The sequence below is a fragment of the Drosophila subpulchrella genome, chromosome 3L, assembly GCF_014743375.2.
Source record: "Drosophila subpulchrella strain 33 F10 #4 breed RU33 chromosome 3L, RU_Dsub_v1.1 Primary Assembly, whole genome shotgun sequence".
Lineage (NCBI taxonomy): Eukaryota > Metazoa > Arthropoda > Insecta > Diptera > Drosophilidae > Drosophila > Drosophila subpulchrella.
In genome coordinates, this window is record NC_050612.1 from 10482167 (window position 1) to 10498647 (window position 16481).

The 16481-nt window shown below is 39.7% G+C and overlaps 7 protein-coding genes and 1 long non-coding RNA gene across 12 annotated transcripts in view; 3 read left to right on the plus strand and 5 right to left on the minus strand.

Moving 5' to 3' along the window:
* Positions 1-623, minus strand: part of LOC119554433 (protein nutcracker-like) — a 108349-nt gene extending 107726 nt beyond the window's left edge. For 2 of the 4 annotated variants that reach the window (XM_037865335.1, XM_037865334.1), the window contains exon 1: positions 21-617. In XM_037865335.1, the coding sequence (XP_037721263.1) occupies positions 21-141 (121 nt within the window). In that variant the 5' untranslated portion in view covers positions 142-617. Of the gene's footprint in view, positions 1-20 lie in introns of all 4 variants that reach the window. The other 2 variants (XM_037865336.1, XM_037865345.1) reach the window with 2 other exon arrangements.
* A 467-nt stretch (positions 624-1090) lies between these two features.
* On the plus strand, positions 1091-3239 carry LOC119554419 (integrator complex subunit 10). The gene is made up of 3 exons (XM_037865308.1): positions 1091-1290; positions 1351-2395; positions 2452-3239. The coding sequence occupies exons 1-3, from the start codon at positions 1091-1093 to the stop codon at positions 3100-3102; spliced, it is 1896 nt and encodes a 631-aa protein (XP_037721236.1). The 3' UTR covers positions 3103-3239.
* A 269-nt stretch (positions 3240-3508) lies between these two features.
* LOC119554420 (mpv17-like protein 2) lies at positions 3509-4685 on the minus strand. The gene has a single exon (XM_037865309.1). It carries the CDS (start codon positions 4483-4485, stop codon positions 3637-3639), a length of 849 nt encoding a protein of 282 aa, XP_037721237.1. The 5' UTR covers positions 4486-4685; the 3' UTR covers positions 3509-3636.
* Positions 4686-5037: 352 nt separating this feature from the next.
* Positions 5038-6095, minus strand: LOC119554103 (mpv17-like protein 2). Its single transcript, XM_037864853.1, has 2 exons — positions 6035-6095; positions 5038-5972 (listed from the first exon to the last, which is right to left on the minus strand). Exon 2 carries the CDS (start codon positions 5657-5659, stop codon positions 5042-5044), a length of 618 nt encoding a protein of 205 aa, XP_037720781.1. The 5' UTR covers positions 5660-5972; positions 6035-6095; the 3' UTR covers positions 5038-5041.
* Positions 6096-6766: 671 nt separating this feature from the next.
* LOC119555120 lies at positions 6767-7125 on the minus strand. Its single transcript, XR_005219861.1, has 2 exons — positions 7039-7125; positions 6767-6976 (listed from the first exon to the last, which is right to left on the minus strand). It is a non-coding gene; the product is annotated as an uncharacterized LOC119555120 (long non-coding RNA).
* A 376-nt stretch (positions 7126-7501) lies between these two features.
* LOC119554741 (GPI mannosyltransferase 3) lies at positions 7502-10149 on the plus strand. 2 transcript variants are annotated; one of them, XM_037865765.1, is made up of 6 exons: positions 7502-7660; positions 7720-7921; positions 8360-8827; positions 8896-9477; positions 9536-9779; positions 9870-10149. In XM_037865765.1, the coding sequence occupies exons 2-6, from the start codon at positions 7794-7796 to the stop codon at positions 10035-10037; spliced, it is 1590 nt and encodes a 529-aa protein (XP_037721693.1). In that variant the 5' UTR covers positions 7502-7660; positions 7720-7793; the 3' UTR covers positions 10038-10149. The 2 variants fall into 2 exon arrangements, with proteins under 2 accessions (XP_037721693.1, XP_037721691.1); XM_037865763.1 differs by having other exon boundaries at positions 9536-10149.
* Positions 10150-10761: 612 nt separating this feature from the next.
* Positions 10762-16031, plus strand: LOC119554314 (succinate--CoA ligase [ADP/GDP-forming] subunit alpha, mitochondrial). The gene is made up of 4 exons (XM_037865175.1): positions 10762-10920; positions 13737-14185; positions 15065-15349; positions 15413-16031. The coding sequence occupies exons 1-4, from the start codon at positions 10884-10886 to the stop codon at positions 15626-15628; spliced, it is 987 nt and encodes a 328-aa protein (XP_037721103.1). The 5' UTR covers positions 10762-10883; the 3' UTR covers positions 15629-16031.
* On the minus strand, positions 12072-12718 carry LOC119554315 (accessory gland protein Acp63F). Its single transcript, XM_037865176.1, has 3 exons — positions 12672-12718; positions 12463-12618; positions 12072-12401 (listed from the first exon to the last, which is right to left on the minus strand). The coding sequence occupies exons 1-3, from the start codon at positions 12700-12702 to the stop codon at positions 12337-12339; spliced, it is 252 nt and encodes an 83-aa protein (XP_037721104.1). The 5' UTR covers positions 12703-12718; the 3' UTR covers positions 12072-12336.
* Positions 16032-16481: the final 450 nt, after the last annotated feature.

Consider the following 16481-nt stretch of genomic DNA (forward strand, 5'->3'; position numbering starts at 1 on the left):
CCTATTTTTCCATAACATACCTTGATCCGGAGCTTTGGTGTCCTTGGTGGCAACCACTTGTGGCTCACTTTGTTGTCGTTGTTCGCCCGATGTCGAGGGACCGGCTAGGTCCCCACCAATTTCGGATTTCGCCTCTGACATTTTTATTATTTACTCATAAATTTTGTGCAAAGTGCTTGGATTTTAAATACTTTATCGACTGTCATTGTCTTTTTTCCAAATGACAATACGAAAATGGGGCATACTGCGTTTATGCACCGGAACTTATGGCAAAAACTTTTGGGGAATTCACACTTTTATCTTTCTTAATAGCAAAACTGCAACAGATGTGCCACTCAATCACATATATTATATATCTTATTTACGCAAATTGGCGAATTTCTAAATATCCATTGATGCATTCATCACGCAACAAAAACAACATACGACGCGTTGGCAGATATTTTCTAGAAAACTCGCTTAGTCACACACGTTATATAAGCAGTTGCAAGAGGCAAAACCACATATGGCTTGTTTATTATACTTTTCGCTTTTGCAGGCGCAAAAATCACAGAATATTGTAAAATTATATTATTTTTTTGCGAACAATCAGCTGGGGAGCAGCCGCTTTGCAACACTGCCACCGCTATACAACACTTGTCGATTGCAAAACTATCGAAGTGGCACTGGCTGTTTTTCAAGCTAGCTGTTTTCAAGCCAAATGTTGGATATGATATTTTTTAAATACCAAAGATAATAACAAAGATTAAGAAAATACAAAATATGTTGCAATCATACAAATTTGGATGTAACCATTTAAATCCGAGTACTGGAAAATATTTTCAATGAATTTCGGTTATTAATTAAACAGGCGAACAACCGGTAACTAAATGTTTATTAAATAAACCTCGTGCATTTTTAGAATGTATTGATCTAAATAGTTTAGCTAATAGTAGCTACTTTTAGCTAGTTTCTGTTTCGGCTAGTTTCCCGCATTAAAGGTAACGTAACAGTGTTGGTTAACAGCCCTTTAATTGCCGGCTAAACAAATGTTTTGTTTACATTAAATTTCAGAGAAATATATAAAAACTATATAAATCCATAAGGAAAAATGTCCAGCAACGAGGAAAATGAGTTGTACATGGTCAAGGAGGCGCAAAGGCTTCGAAAATCCGATCCCTGTGCGGCTATGGCCTGGATAATCACGGCCAAAACTCTGTACCCCAATGCCTTCAATCTGCAGTACGAGGCTTACCTATTGGAACGCGATGGTAAAAACTATGAGGAAGCGGCCAAATGTTTCAGCGTTATGTGAGTGGTACTATACAGTAAAGAACCTATTATTAAACTAACTATATTTCACCCTTTTAGAGCCACCAACTTTCCGAATCAACACACAGAACTGTGGCAGGAGATCAATGCCCTTACAAATGCCCTCAGAAATGAGAGTGAGAATACGCCGGAGCACGAGTTCTACGTGAAAATGTACAAACATCTAACTCCCGAGGTCCAGCACAATATATTCATGCACACCATCAACCACAGTGCCGACAATCTGGAGCGCGTCTATATCTACATACTGATGTTCAACAAGTTCCCCAAATCGGCGCTAACTCAAGCCCCCAGATTGCTGGAAATGCTGGCTGAGGGCATGAAGACGGATCCGGATCTTTATCAGAGGATTCTTGTGGAAGAGGTACTGCCGATGATCCAAAATAAGCCCCCAGAACTCTCGCCCAATCTCGCCTGTCGTCTATATACCAGTTCTCTAGAGTATTATCTGCGTCAGATCATGGATGAATCGGATACGGCGGATGCCTGGAAGAACATCTTCAAGGTCCTGATGATCTGTGGGCAAATGATGGGCTGGGAACCCTTCTTACCCTTTAGCAAGCACGTCAACCAGAATGTCTACTGGGAAAAACTGGTGGATATACTTTCTGGAAGTCCTGCGGGCAGCTCCCAGGTTTTATTCTACGCCACCACCTTGTTTATTTACTCCCTGCATGGTTATATACGGAATTGCAAGTTGCGGATCGAGGATGCCGATGTTAGCCATGTTTTGGTAGAGGGATTCATGGAATGGTCACCGGAAAGCGATGGCTCTGAAGTGCCCAGCATGGAGCCGCCCAAATTCTCCCTGACCACCGCTATAAGTCCGGAACTATCCAAGGCCTTTTTGCACGCCGCCCAGTGCTGGCAGTTGCTCAATACGGATCAGTTTCAAAGGGATTTCAGTCAACTAATGCTAGCTCTGCCACTGGCCCCCTGGATCTCCAGGTTCCTCTTCGATTTGGCCATATATTTCGGGCACCGGGATGAGGCCAACAAGCTAATGGCAGACATGACCACTCAGAGCAGCCTGGTGCAAAGTCTGCAGATCCTAAGTCTTAATCTGATGCAGGGGAGCATGACTGTGAGTCAATAACTTATAGATACAAGTTAACACATTTGAATATATTTATTTCACAGCTTCAGGGCTTCCAGTGCATTCTGAAGATCCTCTCCGAGTTGCCCGCCACCCAGGGTCAACTTTTGGAAAACATGTCGCTCAAGGGTCACCGCCACATGGTTTTCCTGCCCCTCACTCGATCCGCTTTGGTTCAATATTGCGTGGGAGCCATCATCAGCAGACTGAGCCGAAAGGTTTACGAACCCAACTGCCCAGATCGATTGCTTGGGGATCTCCTGGTGCTTCAGCAACTGAATCTGCTCAACGATGTACTGCTCACCCAACAAATCTTTAACTTGATTAAGCAGCGCAAGTCGTTCAATCTGCGCACCCTATCCACCTATATAATTGCCATTGATTTGATTGAGGAGCTCTCGCACATTTGGAACTCGCAGCAGGAGGATAACTTCGAGTTGACCAGCTCACCCATTTCCAGTGGCACACCCACAGCGACAAGTGGAGCTGGTGGCTCCCAAACGCGAAGAATTGGAACTCGCGGAGCGGACAAGGGAGCCAGGGATGAATTTAAGGCCATAACTCGCCAGCAGATTGCCCGTTGCAATGAGAATGTGATCACTTTGCTGGCGAATTTCATTAGCCAGGAACATCTGATGCTGGCGCAACACATCTTCGGGATCAGCCAGCCCGTGGAGACTATTGTGATTAAGTGAGAAGTCTAAACGAGGTATACCTATAGTAGTTAATAAGGGGTGTCTATATAATATACATATCTGCTTTAAGATTATTTTCTTAGAAAGATTGAAAAAGCCTTTCATAACGTTAAATAAATAGTAGAGTAAAGACCGAAGTTTATTTCTTCATATATATTTTTCTTTATTCGATCAAGAGATAAGATCACACGTCTATGTTGACTTTTTAAATGTTTGCTTAATAATTAACTAATTTTTGCAATCGCAATTGATAAGTAAGTCTGAGGTTACAATTTGATATGTTTTCGATTCAAAGCACCTATTTTAAACTTCATATTTTAAAATAGACAATGAACTTAAGGTCAAGAACTTTAAGTGATAAGACTAGTTTCTAGCCTTAGGAATTACAACATAGACAGCGTTTAGGTTCACTTTTGTACTAAATACAAACATATATATTGATTTTAGGAGCCTCTTCATTTTACATAACACTCGCGTGCACAATGACTTGGTAATTTGGATTCTTATCACATGTCCCGAGGTGGTTGTCGTGTCTTAAACGGACTTGGTTTCCGGGTTTGTCGTGGAACTGGGTGGTAGGATGGTCTTCTCAGAAGTCTCCACAAGATCGCCATCCAGCGGCAAATGAATCCCAAAGTCGTGCTTCATGTAGGACATGAGTACATTATAAACGGCCGTGCACACATTGACGAATGTCACCCGGTATTTGGTGTCCAGATAGCGAAAGTTCAGGTACTGTGCAGCCGGCCAGGTCATCCAATCCAGCAGGTAGACATATGGGAACTTGGTGATCAGCTCTTGATTTGTGGCCTCCAGGGTCTGACGCTCCAGATAGCAAATGGAATAGTAGAAAATGAGGATGCAGGCGGGCGACATAAACAACTGGTCTATCAAGATCTTCTTGAGGATATTCTGGAAGGTGCGGGCTGGCATTATCCTGTCCATCCAGTTGTAGACGTAGTGATGCAGAGGTCCTTGCAGGGCACCCGCCACAAACATCCTGTACATGCGATCCGTATCGAAGCGATCCTGGTGCCGCAGTCCCCTTCTGTACTCGTATTCCTGGGCAATCACATCGCCCACGACCATCAGAAGACCAGAACCCATCACGTTCGTTATGAGTAGATACTTCCCGAACATATTGCTCCAGGCCATTTTCGTCCATCGCAGGAGGATAAAACTCAGGGCTCCACCCTCCGCCTCACCCTTGCCATGGGTTAAACGGAGACCGAACTTTTGTGGACCTATTGGCTGGGTTTTCATCCGACCCAGGGCCGTGAAATCTCTCCGGGAGTTGAGGGATCCATGGATCTTCTGGGCGAAAGGACCTGCCGGGTTCCGGAGACCGTAGCACTGGCGCAGGCAGCGAATGCTGAACATCATTCGCAGCCACTGCAATTTGGGAGTACTGTAGTCCCGCGTGTTTTGATTTGACGTTACGAAAGACCCGATTGTTTTGACGTTAGACTAGCAGCTGATTGGGGGTGGCACCTTTTCGACTGACCACTTTTCTCTGGAATATCTGCATTTGGGAAAATCGATAGCTGAATGTGTGTTACTATTTGAAAATGTTTTTTAAACTATATTCCTTATCTATTTAAAAATGTATTTCCTAAATGGGTTGCTTATCCATTTTAAATTTGTGTTTCAGATTACATCACTTGAAAAAATAGTTTTCTCTTTAGTTTTTTAATTACATCTCAGAAAATGTAAAAATTGTACAAATATTTTTTATTATTTTAATTAAGACATCGGTTTTTATAGAGTTTAAAACATGTTCCATTATATTAGCCTTTTAAACTTTAGGAACCAAAAATACATAGATATTTTATATACATATTTCCAAAAATATTTAAATTTTGTACTGAGTTTTTAGTAACTGTTTATATTTATAGAAACTTTCAGAAGGAAAACCATTTGCATAAGTAAAAACAATTTTTTATGTTTTGGAAAAGCTGTGCTTTATATATGAGAGTAGTACGACGTACATGCAACTGGCCAGATTGATAAAGACCACGCGATAGAGGAACTTGAAATAGCGAAAGTTCAGGTACTGCAGACCCGGCCAAATGCAGCAGTCCAACATCCAGGTGAAGATGAACTTTTCGGAGAGCTCAGCATTGCATTCCATGATGGTTTTTCCCTCCAGGAGACTGCTGAGGTAAAAGACCAAGAAGATGTAGATGGGCGACATGATCAGCTGATCGGCGAAGATCTTATGAAGGACACCCCATCGATTGGTGCCTGGTAAAACCCTATCCAACAGCAGATAGAAACTGTGCTGGACAGGTCCTATCACCAAACCCGTAATCATCATGCTTCCTGAGCGGGAATAGTCAAAGGCCTTTTTTTCGCCCAAACTTTCGTATTGCTGAGCCCCCGCATCTCCGATGGCGAGAAGTATTCCCGATCCCACGGTATTTGTTACTATTAAGTATTTCCCGAACACTTTTGATCGAAATCTTTGGTTCGAGGGAATCTGGGGATTAGTAGAGTAAAAGCTCACGGCCTGATATCCCATCCTTAGAGGATTGGACAAGCGAGTCCTGTAAAACATCGCTGTCCCATCTGATCTGATTAGATCCCACACCTCAATGGAAACCGGATGCCTACTGGTTAACTTTTAAATGTGCGATTCGAATTCAAAACATATATTCCCTATCATTTTGAGTTAAGAGGATCAGGTCAATCGATCGACTTTAAGATTTTGGATAAAATGTTAATTTATAAAAGATAAGAATTCAACATTTTATTTAGTGTTTTACAAATATCTTTAAAAATGTTGCATTTATATTCAATGCAGATTCATTTTCCGGGGCAATTCGATGGCGGGTTGCAGTCTGGAGGCTTGTTTGCTACCAATGCGATTACTTAGAATTGGCCAAGAATTATTTTTAGTTTGTTTTTCGCAAACTTAACAGAATAAACTTACCTAAAATGTAGAACAAGTTTCCAAGGCCCATTACGCTTGCTTTGGGATGTAATTGTTCCCACTTAAAACAAAGCTTTTATAGAAAATGAAATACCGGAAAAGATTGCATTAAATATACGTAACAAATCGATTTTATTAATTATATAATTACCAAATGACTGTAAAATTTCAGATGTCTGGATATCGGATCCATTTTCTAAGGCAGAACAACCTAATTTTCATAGTTGTTATTGATGTTTTCTAGCAATGCTTAATTTAAATTAATACTTTTGCAGCTTAGATAAATTCAGAAAAGGTCGTCTTTATTTGATAATCTTGAAAACTTATAACTCACAAGAGAGAAAGCTTGTAAAGCCGTTTGATAATTATAAAATTAAATTTAATTCGTAATTCGGAAATTTAGTAAAAGAAAATATGTTGAGAAACAACGAAGCTATAATTTTATTCTTTTATTTTCCTAATAATTTTCCGATCGTTCCTATGGCGGCAATATGGTACATTCGTTTGATTTTTATAAAATAAAGTTCTGAAGTCCTAAGGGTAAAAGGATAATAATTGGAAACTTTACATAATTTCCATTCGCCTTATAAGGTTTCTATTATATTTGTATGAATTTAATTGAATAATGGTTATAGAGTATTCATGAAAGGCTTTGAGTGTCAGCCTATCTGGTAAAGTCCTAAGAACAAATATTTTGTAACTAAGTATGATATTCAAAACTTTATTCTGAAGTTCCATATCAGTTTCATGTTCTTGTTTTAATGGGACGTTATAGGAGTACATTTTTCATGATGAAAACAGAAGTGTTCGAAACAAACCACTCTTTATTTATTTTATAAAAACACCATAAAATTGATGTTCACCCACGGTGCTTCTTTCGGTTAAGGATAGGGAAGCAATCAGGTAACCCATTCAAACGGCATGATGATACCATCATGATCACTAAGAATTTAAAAACATGTAAATAAATTTGCTTGCAGTAATTATTAGACAAAAACTTTTACCTAAAATGAACAATTTACAGAAGAAGCTAGAAACGACCATAATGTTTTCTAAGGGTTGATATGTTTGCTACTTAACACAAAGCCTTATATAGAAAATCCAGACTGGCAAATGTTCCACTAAATATGCCTATCCAATCGATTTAATATCGAATTAAATAAGTATCAGGAAAAAACACATAAAATGAAAGGTAAAATGAAATTTTACAAGTCTATGTGTTAAGTAAATGTGCAACACTTTTTGTATTTCTTTGTTATAAAAATTATGAATTTAATAAAAATGTGTTGACGAAGAATAAAAGATATTATAATTTAAAGAATTATGTATATTCAACTTTTTCCCAAATAAGAAATATTAAAATGAAAGCTATAAATAAGACTTTTTAAAACTCGGACACTTTACAACTCTGACCGATGTCAATCGAATACTCTGGGATTTTTCGTAAAGACAAGCTGCGGTCACTCTGCTCTGCCTATCGTTTTTTCGGTTTTGCTTTGCTCCGCTGTTCGCGTTATTTTTAGCCGCCTTTTTTCGCCGAAAATCTTTTTTTTCGTGGCTAAGAATTCCGGAATTGCTACCAAATCCGACCGGTTGGTAAATCACCAACACACGCAACTATTTAAGGTTAGGACCGGCGTAAAAAATCGACTGAAGCCTTGTGTCAAAATCGCTTTTTTTTCCAGGTGACATCAACGGCCATCCGGTTTTCCGGGTGATTGATTTTTGGGAGTCTTGAGACCCACGCAGCGCTATTGAAATGAGGCTGCTCTACGCGTTTCTTCTGATTTTGGCCGTACGTTTGGCATCAGTTTTCGTGGTCCAAACCTATTACGTTCCGGATGAGTACTGGCAGAGTCTGGAGGTGGCCCACAAACTGACCTTTGGGTGAGTTCCATTTCGAGGACTGCGGTCCAATTGCCGGTCCTTATCTTTATAGATTTGGTTCGATATCGATGAGAAGTTCATAGTTCTTTACTTAGACACTTCTTAAATGGTTTTGGTGATTATTTTCATTCATGAACAGGCATTTATATTGATATCCATAGAATAAAGGGTCTTTAAGGGTGTCTTTAATACATTTATCACAGAAAACAACAAAGGTTGTTACAATCTGTGCTATATTTCTTTTCATAGCTATACATATATTCAAGCAAACTTAGTAAAATTCTAAAATATTCTTGCCCATTAGGAACTGAAAATTGGTATAGGATCTTAAAAATTATACAATTAATGAATGAAAATCAAGTTAATATTTGAAAATGAAACTAGCAACTTATATTTCTATTATCTCCTTGACCTAACCCACATTTTCACTATTTTCAGATATGGCTACCTGACTTGGGAGTGGGTTCAGGGCATTCGCAGCTATGTGTATCCCCTGCTGATTGCCGGACTGTACAAAATCCTGGCCCTCTTGCAACTGGATAGTGCTCAACTTCTGGTAGTGCTGCCCAGAGTTCTGCAGGCCTTACTATCAGCCTACTCCGATTATCGCTTCTTTGTGTGGACTGGCAAGCGAAAGTGGGCACTGTTTTTGATCCTGGTTCCCTGGTTCTGGTTCTACACAGGCTCCCGAACTCTGGCCAATACTTTGGAGGCCTCTCTGACCACAATTGCCTTGAGCTACTTCCCTTGGTATACTGAATCCACTGGCTATCTGTGGCCAGCTGCCATCTGCTGCTTCCTAAGACCCACTGCGGCGGTGATTTGGCTTCCATTGTCCCTATACCATCTGCGCAAGAGTCGCCAGAATGTGCTGGAGTTGATCCTCAAACGATTTGTGCTTATTGGGTGAGATTATAGCTTATATGGTGCATCAAAACATTGGCTATTTAATGACACCCCTCATAACACTTCAGCTTACTTGTTGCTGGTCTCGGAATTGCCATCGATACTTACTGGCATGGTCAGTTGATAGTGACCCCGTACGAGTTCCTCAAGTACAACATCTTCAACAACATCGGCAGCTTCTATGGCTCACATCCTTGGCACTGGTACTTCACCGTGGGATTGCCCACAGTTCTGGGAATCAATACCTTGCCCTTCATCTTTGGCATTATCGAAACTGTGAGGAAGTCTAACAAGTATCCAGTTAGCAAACAGCTCTTGATTACCATATTTTTGACTCTGGTGGTTCTGAGTGCCGTGGAACACAAGGAGTTCCGCTTTGTGTCCTCGCTGCTGCCCCTCTGTTTGTATGTCATCACGGACGTCTTATCCCGCTGGAGTTACAGAGCCTCAAGCACCATGTTGTGGACCACGGCCTTGGTGATCCTAGTAGGCAATGTCCTGCCCGCCTGGTATTTGAGCACAGTCCACCAGAAGGGACCCATTGAGCTGATGCCCAAGTTGAGGGAGATCGCCCAGGAATACCGGGATGAACGCGAACATCAGGCGAATATTCTCTTCCTGATGCCATGCCACTCTACTCCATATTACAGGTGAGGGGTTCTTGACCGAAATACTCAAACAAATTGCTTACAATTGTATTGTCCCTAGCCACATCCACCAGAATGTCACCATGAGGTTCCTAACCTGTGAACCAAATCTGGAGAAGAAGGAACAGTATAAGGACGAGGCCGATCGCTTCTTTGAGGACCCCGTGCACTGGATCAACTCCCATATACCCGTGCATCCACTCACCGCTTTGCCCAGCCATGTGGTTCTGTTCGATCCGCTGGCCGAGAACATCAGCGTCTTCCTCCGCAACTACCGGCTGCTCCATCGCATCGAGCACGCAGAGGTAAAACGGTTGGAGGGCTCGCAGGCTCTGGTGGACGAGTGGTCGCAGGCACTGGGCGCCCAGTCACCTAATCTCGCCTCTTTATTGCAGCACCGCCAATCGCGCACAGGTCGTTCCATTTTGGTTTACCAGCGCTTGAAAAAGGGCGAGGAGAATGCATTTAATCGTGGTGCGGATGAGGAGCAGCAGGAGCAGGATGTCCACGATCATCCGCCGCTGGAAGATCTCCCTTTGGCCAATGAGAACCTGTTCAATTAGACGCTAGAGCAAAAGAAACGAAGCCCACCACACCTCAGACCTCCGTTTGAAAGCAAGAAGCAATGAAACTCTAATATTAACATAAAAATACAAAAAGAATATTTTGTATAAATTTTTGGCCTTAGCAGAAGTTTTTAAAACGTTGTCGCCCGAGGAGAACAAATAATCGATAGAAATCCATTGATATTCGAAGGCGCATTTTGTGTACTTTGTGCTAGTTGATAATGTGTAAGCCATCGGAGTATTTAGACTCTTACGGTCTAACGAGAGGCAATATATTTTACGTAGTCGATACACCACTTGACCTGTCCTTTCTTTAATTTCTCTAAATAAAGGTTCAGTTGAGTGAATAAATGATTATTTTAAGTTTGAATTACTGGTGTTGGTTAACGGTCGTTGTTTGGAATAACAAAGAAACAGGTGATTTTATTAAAAATACTAAGTGACGAGTATACAATTTTTTTTATAGATATGTATATCAAGCGGTTGTTGAAAATGTAGCGGTACAAGTCAATTTTTTTTTATAATATAAATAAATAAATTTTTTTGGCTAATCAGAGTTCCGAAATACATGGATTTCGAAAATAAAAAAATAGGTGTTTGAAATGTAACTGTATAGAAAAAAATAGCTAGATCTGTCCGGAAAAAGGCGGAACCATCATCACTGCAAAATATAACGAATCCAACCATCTGGCATCCCTTAAAAGCACCCACCACTAAATCGTAGGCGGCCCAGCGTTGCCAGATCGCACGGCGTAACCTTCTGTTCGGCAGATTTCGCATTAATTAAACGCGTTTTAATTAAGTAAAGCTGTTTTTATCGCACAACCGCCACACAGAGATAACATGGCTGCTTCAATGAGGGCCCTGCTGAAAGTGCGAGGTTCGTATCCCCGAAATCGGTTGCCTAACACACGCGCCATAGCATAATAGCATAATAAATTATATAACTTCGATGGATTTATGGCACAAAAAGAGCGAAGAGGCAAACAAATAGAGGGCACCAGTCGTTCCGAAAGATCTGCTGATTAGTCAGCTTCAATTGGGATTAACAATCGGCTTAATTTGCAAACCCGCAGATACGTGGCTTCGGAAAAGAGGAAGAGATACCTCTCGGCAGGAGGGTGCGGGGGGTGTGTTCAAGGTTCGCTTGCATGTGACCCATCGTACAAACAACCGTAATTTCGGCAACAAGTACAGTGGATCCTCGCCCTGCAGATCACTAGAGAATTTCACATTATCTGCCTAAACTTTTCCAAAAAATGTTGAACATTTTCTCGATTCATATTGTTATATCTTAGTGACATTGTATTAGATCCTAGCAACTTATACATAGTTAGATTTGGAAGAATTTGCTCTGGAAAATAGAAGGTATATTAAGTTTATTTTCATTAAATAAGATTTATGAATGTGTTTCGCTTAGGTATATTGACGAGGAACACCTAAAATTATTTTGTTCTAATGATATATAAACTTTAAACCTCATGGTGCTTGAAAGTTCTTGAAAAAGTTTACGTTTTTCAGTTAGAGTAACATCATAAATATGTTTACAGTACGAAATTCACCAGGGAAATGTAATATTTAACACTTTTTCCACGATTTTTAAAGTTTAGCAGAGTAATAAATGGAAAATTCGTCATTTATTATAAAAACTAAAAACAATTACGAAAAGAAAGCACTTAAATTTCGTTCTAAATCATTCTTTTATTGAAAATTATCTATGAAGTCCTCAAGATATTTTAACATTTGGGCCGTCCTGAGGACATTGTATAAATTAATATTACTTTTATCTAGTTTTTCTGCATGCTGGTTTGTTTGACGGACATTTTCCGGCCTTAATTTTTAAAAATACTGAAAATATAGATAAGCTTTACCGAATTTAATGTGTCAATTGGAACACACCTACCAGGCAATCCTTTTTCCGCACGTTTACACTGCTCTTGTCCCACGTCCCAAATATTAAACGCTTGATAGTTGCATTTTGCACCAATTGCACAGAAAGGATTTCCAACCGGCTTAATATATCCATCGCAATCACTTTTGCTAATTGTTTCTAATATTTTAATAGCTGTATTTGGCAAAAAAGAATTGGTTTATTTCTTCTTAACAGTACAGAAACTCACATAAAATAAAAATAAAACCCATAGCCCTCATAATGGTGTTTAGGGTACAAAATTTAAGATGAGATTAAGCATTTTAGACGTGCTACAAGATTTTTAAAGATCCTCAGAGTAAATACCGGAACATTTTCTTTTAATTACATAACATTATAGATTATTGGAGAAACACATTCATTATTTTAAGGGTATCTTGGACATTGAGTTTGGTTCGATTCACAATATCCATTTTCAATTTTCAAAAATGCTGAAAAATTTGTAAACCATTTAGCATTATCAATTTTTTTTTTAAATTATTCAATACCTACGTGGTTTTCCTTGTTCTCTACGTCTACAAGATTGATTTGTGATGTCAACCTCATTGCCCCCATCAAAAACACACTCTCTAGCAATCCCACATAGAGGGTGAAGGTATTCTGGGATGGGCAAATTGCATTTACCCTGGACTTGTAGTATTAGGAAAACTAAAATATAAGTCGGTTAAATGTAGCCTATTGAAATAGCAATAAAAAGTCACCCAGGATAAAAGCGATGCTAAAACTCTTCATGCTGTGTTGTAGAAAGTTTGGAAATGAATGACTGGGGTTTGTAAAATCCATTTATATTTACTGGGAAATTTACTGGTCAACATCTTTCAGCCTATGCTGAATCACGTACTTTAAGAACACAAAACTGTCTGGAAGATTTTTTGTATTTTTTGGCACGAACTAAGAAATTTTACTTCATTTTGTTTTTTCATGGTTCAAGACTTTCAAGTATAATATATATATTTCAAGTAAACAACGAGGCCTTAAAAAGGTTTAAGAATATTTATTAAAAGATAGTTGAAGGGTATGATAAGGTAAAATATAGTATACTTATAAACATGCTATATACCCAATATAAATTAATTCAATAATAAGTAAGTATGGAGTAAGTGGTATACGTATGATAGACGAGACCCTTGACTATAGTGTTTTCTCCTATTTTAGTTGAGGTTGTATTCGTTGCAAAACCAATTGATTGTACAGGAGGCTAAATTTGTTCACAGAAATAAAACTTTACTAGTTCAAACTATTTTCATAACTCATTGGAGCGAGCTGGCAGTAGGGCATTTTCCTTCCTTATATAACAAAAGCCTGATAGAATTTAATAAAATAAGCGCGTTTAAAGTTTAACATACTATTTATTACCCACCTGTCCATTTTCACCACGTCTACCGGACTCATTTTCAAAGACTTGTTTGTTTCAGCCATTATAGTAACAAATTGGAAGTATACCACAATGAGGATCGCTGAGAGGCTTAGTCGTATTCCTGCAATTGGCTTCGATTTGAAAGAAAACTATTAAGAGTTTCATTTTGCTAGTGACTTAACTTCTGAAACAAAATCCCTGGCTTTTATAGATCAGCCGAAAATGTTCACAGATAATGCTGTGACATGAATCTTTGCAAGTTTTAAATAAATATATTATTTAAATGTGACTCTAATGGGGAACATGTTGAACATTGTATTGCTATTACCATTTGGGGATCTGCTGGGCCCCATGATATGATAATTTACCCTGAAAAACATTAATAACCATTTCATTTTGTATCTTTCAGATGGCTTCGTTGCCGGCGTGCGCTGCAATTCGCAGTACAACAAGACCCGCGGCAACCTGAAGCTGAACGGCGATTCGCGAGTGATCTGCCAGGGATTCACCGGCAAACAGGGAACGTTCCACAGCCAACAGGCTCTGGAGTACGGCACCAAGTTGGTCGGCGGCATTTCCCCCAAGAAGGGAGGCACCCAGCACTTGGGACTGCCCGTCTTCGCCTCGGTGGCGGAGGCCAAGAAGGCCACCGATCCACATGCCACCGTCATCTATGTGCCGCCACCGGGTGCTGCGGCCGCCATCATCGAGGCCCTGGAGGCGGAGATCCCCCTGATCGTGTGCATCACGGAGGGAGTGCCGCAGCACGACATGGTGAAGGTGAAGCACGCCCTCATCAGCCAGAGCAAGTCGCGATTGGTGGGGCCCAACTGCCCGGGAATCATCGCCCCCGAACAGGTTCGTACCTCTTTGGAGTCTTAAAGATAAGCTTCGCCGGGGTGCAAAGTCCACTATCATCTGGTGATTTCTTATCTCTTGGTATGACGTTCGAGAGGAAGAATATATAACAATGTCTATTTAGTATTCATTTTTAAATTCGATTGTCTTTAAAATGCGTAAATCTATTCATTAACACACCACAGTATTTCGAAAGTGGACCTTGTGCCTTAAATCAAGTATGGTTTCTTGGTCTGTCGTCAAATATAACGAGTTTTATTACCCTTTATGACGCTTATCTTTCTATGCGTCATAAAACTACAAGAAGTAGGCATTTACAAATCTATTTCTTAGTCATTAATCATTTTGTTTTAAGTGTTTTCCAATTAATTGCCTCCCTAACTCACTTTGAACTATGAATCAAAACGTATAGCATCAATATGATAACATAATCATTCAGTTGAATATTCTTTTTATGCGTCCTTAAAGGAATTAAAAATAAATCTATAATATTTGTTATTTTATTTTGAACTGTTTTATACAGATCAATAGGTTATCTGTTTGAAAATCAATCAATGCTATATGTTTTCAGTAAATAAACTGGTTCGCCTTGAACTTGGTCTTTGAATTAACATTAAATCGAATGGTCTAATAAGTAAAACTGTTTGTTAATCAAATTAGCAATAGTATCACATAGTTATGTTTTTGAGCGCGCATTTAAATTAATTTTAATTAGCATGTTTAACGTAGCAAGTATTCTAGTAATTTAAAAATAAGTTTCATTTTTAATTTAAAATGGAAATAATAACATTTTAGGGACTTAAACGCGGTATATAATATTGTTTAGATTTATTTTCTATTAAAGTCATATCTAATATCTTTATTTTTTCCGAATTACAGTGCAAGATCGGCATCATGCCGGGTCACATTCACAAGCGCGGCAAGATCGGAGTGGTCTCCCGCTCGGGAACCCTGACCTACGAGGCCGTCCACCAGACCACCGAGGTCGGCCTGGGCCAGACCCTCTGCGTGGGCATTGGCGGTGATCCGTTCAACGGAACCGACTTCATCGACTGCCTGGAGGTCTTCCTGAAGGATCCCGAGACCAAGGGCATCATTCTGATCGGCGAGATCGGAGGCGTGGCCGAGGAGAAGGCTGCCGACTACCTGACCGAGTACAATTCGGTAGGAGAGGCTAAGATCGCTTAGTTCTAGCAGTTACTAAATTGGCTTTTTATGTTATTGCAGGGCATCAAGGCCAAGCCTGTGGTCTCGTTCATCGCCGGAGTGTCGGCGCCACCCGGTCGTCGCATGGGTCACGCTGGAGCCATCATTTCCGGTGGAAAGGGAGGTGCCAACGACAAGATCGCCGCCCTGGAAAAGGCCGGCGTCATTGTGACCAGGAGTCCTGCCAAAATGGGCCACGAGCTCTTCAAGGAGATGAAGCGTCTGGAGTTAGTGTAAATAAATCAAGGCCATAACCAAAACGGAATCCGTACGCCGATCAAAGCGTATACGCAAACTCATGATGATGAACATTAAAGTTAAGCTAAAAGTGTCGAAAATCGAGATTGAATTCGAGAAAACCCAAATAAATTATTGTGAAAAATTAGTAAAGAGAAACGACAGGCGTTGAGATGTGACATGTATTCCAAGAACTAAGTTAACTACTGCCGTACCACCACCAAGTTGAACTAAAATAACTCGCACCTAAACCGAAAAATCGAAGTCGTTAATGCACTTGGCTCATTAAAATTAGTTTTGCGAACAGATTTTGCCTTAATTTTAAATACCTGCTCGAAATATCAATGCGAATTGTATCTAAATGTGTAATAAATATGCATAAAAACGGGAGAGTTATGCTAAAGTATGAGGCTTTTTAAATTTCGAAGGGTTTGTTCTTTATTGGTATTTTTATTTACTTACATATTTTGTAAATGTTTTTTTTTATATATTATAGATTTTTTAAATATTCCCCATTTACACTAACCTTTCGGATCAGATCTTATCTTATTTCCTAAGTTAAGCCTTTCTAAGAGCTCCTAGTTATTTTTTCTTAAGGTTCCATGTTTTATTAAACTTAAAAAATATCCCAAACAACTTCTAAGACGACTTTTTTGAATTGTTGGCATAAACAACTTTAATGTATATAAAAAATAATATAATGTTGGTCATAAATGGGATCGTGTCTCCGCTATGCCAGCGAAGACACCCACATTACGTTTGCTTACGTTTCTTACGTCCGCAATTTTGCTGGGATTTTCGGTATTTATTTTACATACTGCAAATTTTGGTGTGAAAATTTAAAAATACTGCC

Bases quoted from the DNA above. Each gene is read 5' to 3' on its own strand.
- LOC119554314 (XM_037865175.1), top strand. From the start codon at position 10,884: ATGGCTGCTTCAATGAGGGCCCTGCTGAAAGTGCGAG. The intron at 10,921-13,736 runs GTTCGTATCCCC...TGTATCTTTCAG, and splicing joins GGCCCTGCTGAAAGTGCGAG to ATGGCTTCGTTGCCGGCGTG. The intron at 14,186-15,064 runs GTTCGTACCTCT...TCCGAATTACAG, and splicing joins GAATCATCGCCCCCGAACAG to TGCAAGATCGGCATCATGCC.
- LOC119554419 (XM_037865308.1), top strand. From the start codon at position 1,091: ATGTCCAGCAACGAGGAAAATGAGTTGTACATGGTCAAGGAGGCGCAA. The intron at 1,291-1,350 runs GTGAGTGGTACT...TCACCCTTTTAG, and splicing joins GCCAAATGTTTCAGCGTTAT to AGCCACCAACTTTCCGAATC. The intron at 2,396-2,451 runs GTGAGTCAATAA...TTTATTTCACAG, and splicing joins TGATGCAGGGGAGCATGACT to CTTCAGGGCTTCCAGTGCAT.
- LOC119554315 (XM_037865176.1), bottom strand. From the start codon at position 12,702: ATGAAGAGTTTTAGCATCGCTTTTATCCTGG. The intron at 12,619-12,671 runs GTGACTTTTTAT...CTTATATTTTAG, and splicing joins TAGCATCGCTTTTATCCTGG to TTTTCCTAATACTACAAGTC. The intron at 12,402-12,462 runs GTAGGTATTGAA...CAAATTTTTCAG, and splicing joins TAGAGAACAAGGAAAACCAC to CATTTTTGAAAATTGAAAAT.
- LOC119554420 (XM_037865309.1), bottom strand. From the start codon at position 4,485: ATGATGTTCAGCATTCGCTGCCTGCGCCAGTGCTACGGTCTCCGGAAC.
- LOC119554103 (XM_037864853.1), bottom strand. From the start codon at position 5,659: ATGTTTTACAGGACTCGCTTGTCCAATCCTCTAAGGATGGGATATCAG.
- LOC119554741 (XM_037865763.1), top strand. From the start codon at position 7,794: ATGAGGCTGCTCTACGCGTTTCTTCTGATTTTGGCCGTACGTTTGGCA. The intron at 7,922-8,359 runs GTGAGTTCCATT...CACTATTTTCAG, and splicing joins GCCCACAAACTGACCTTTGG to ATATGGCTACCTGACTTGGG. The intron at 9,478-9,535 runs GTGAGGGGTTCT...TATTGTCCCTAG, and splicing joins CACTCTACTCCATATTACAG to CCACATCCACCAGAATGTCA.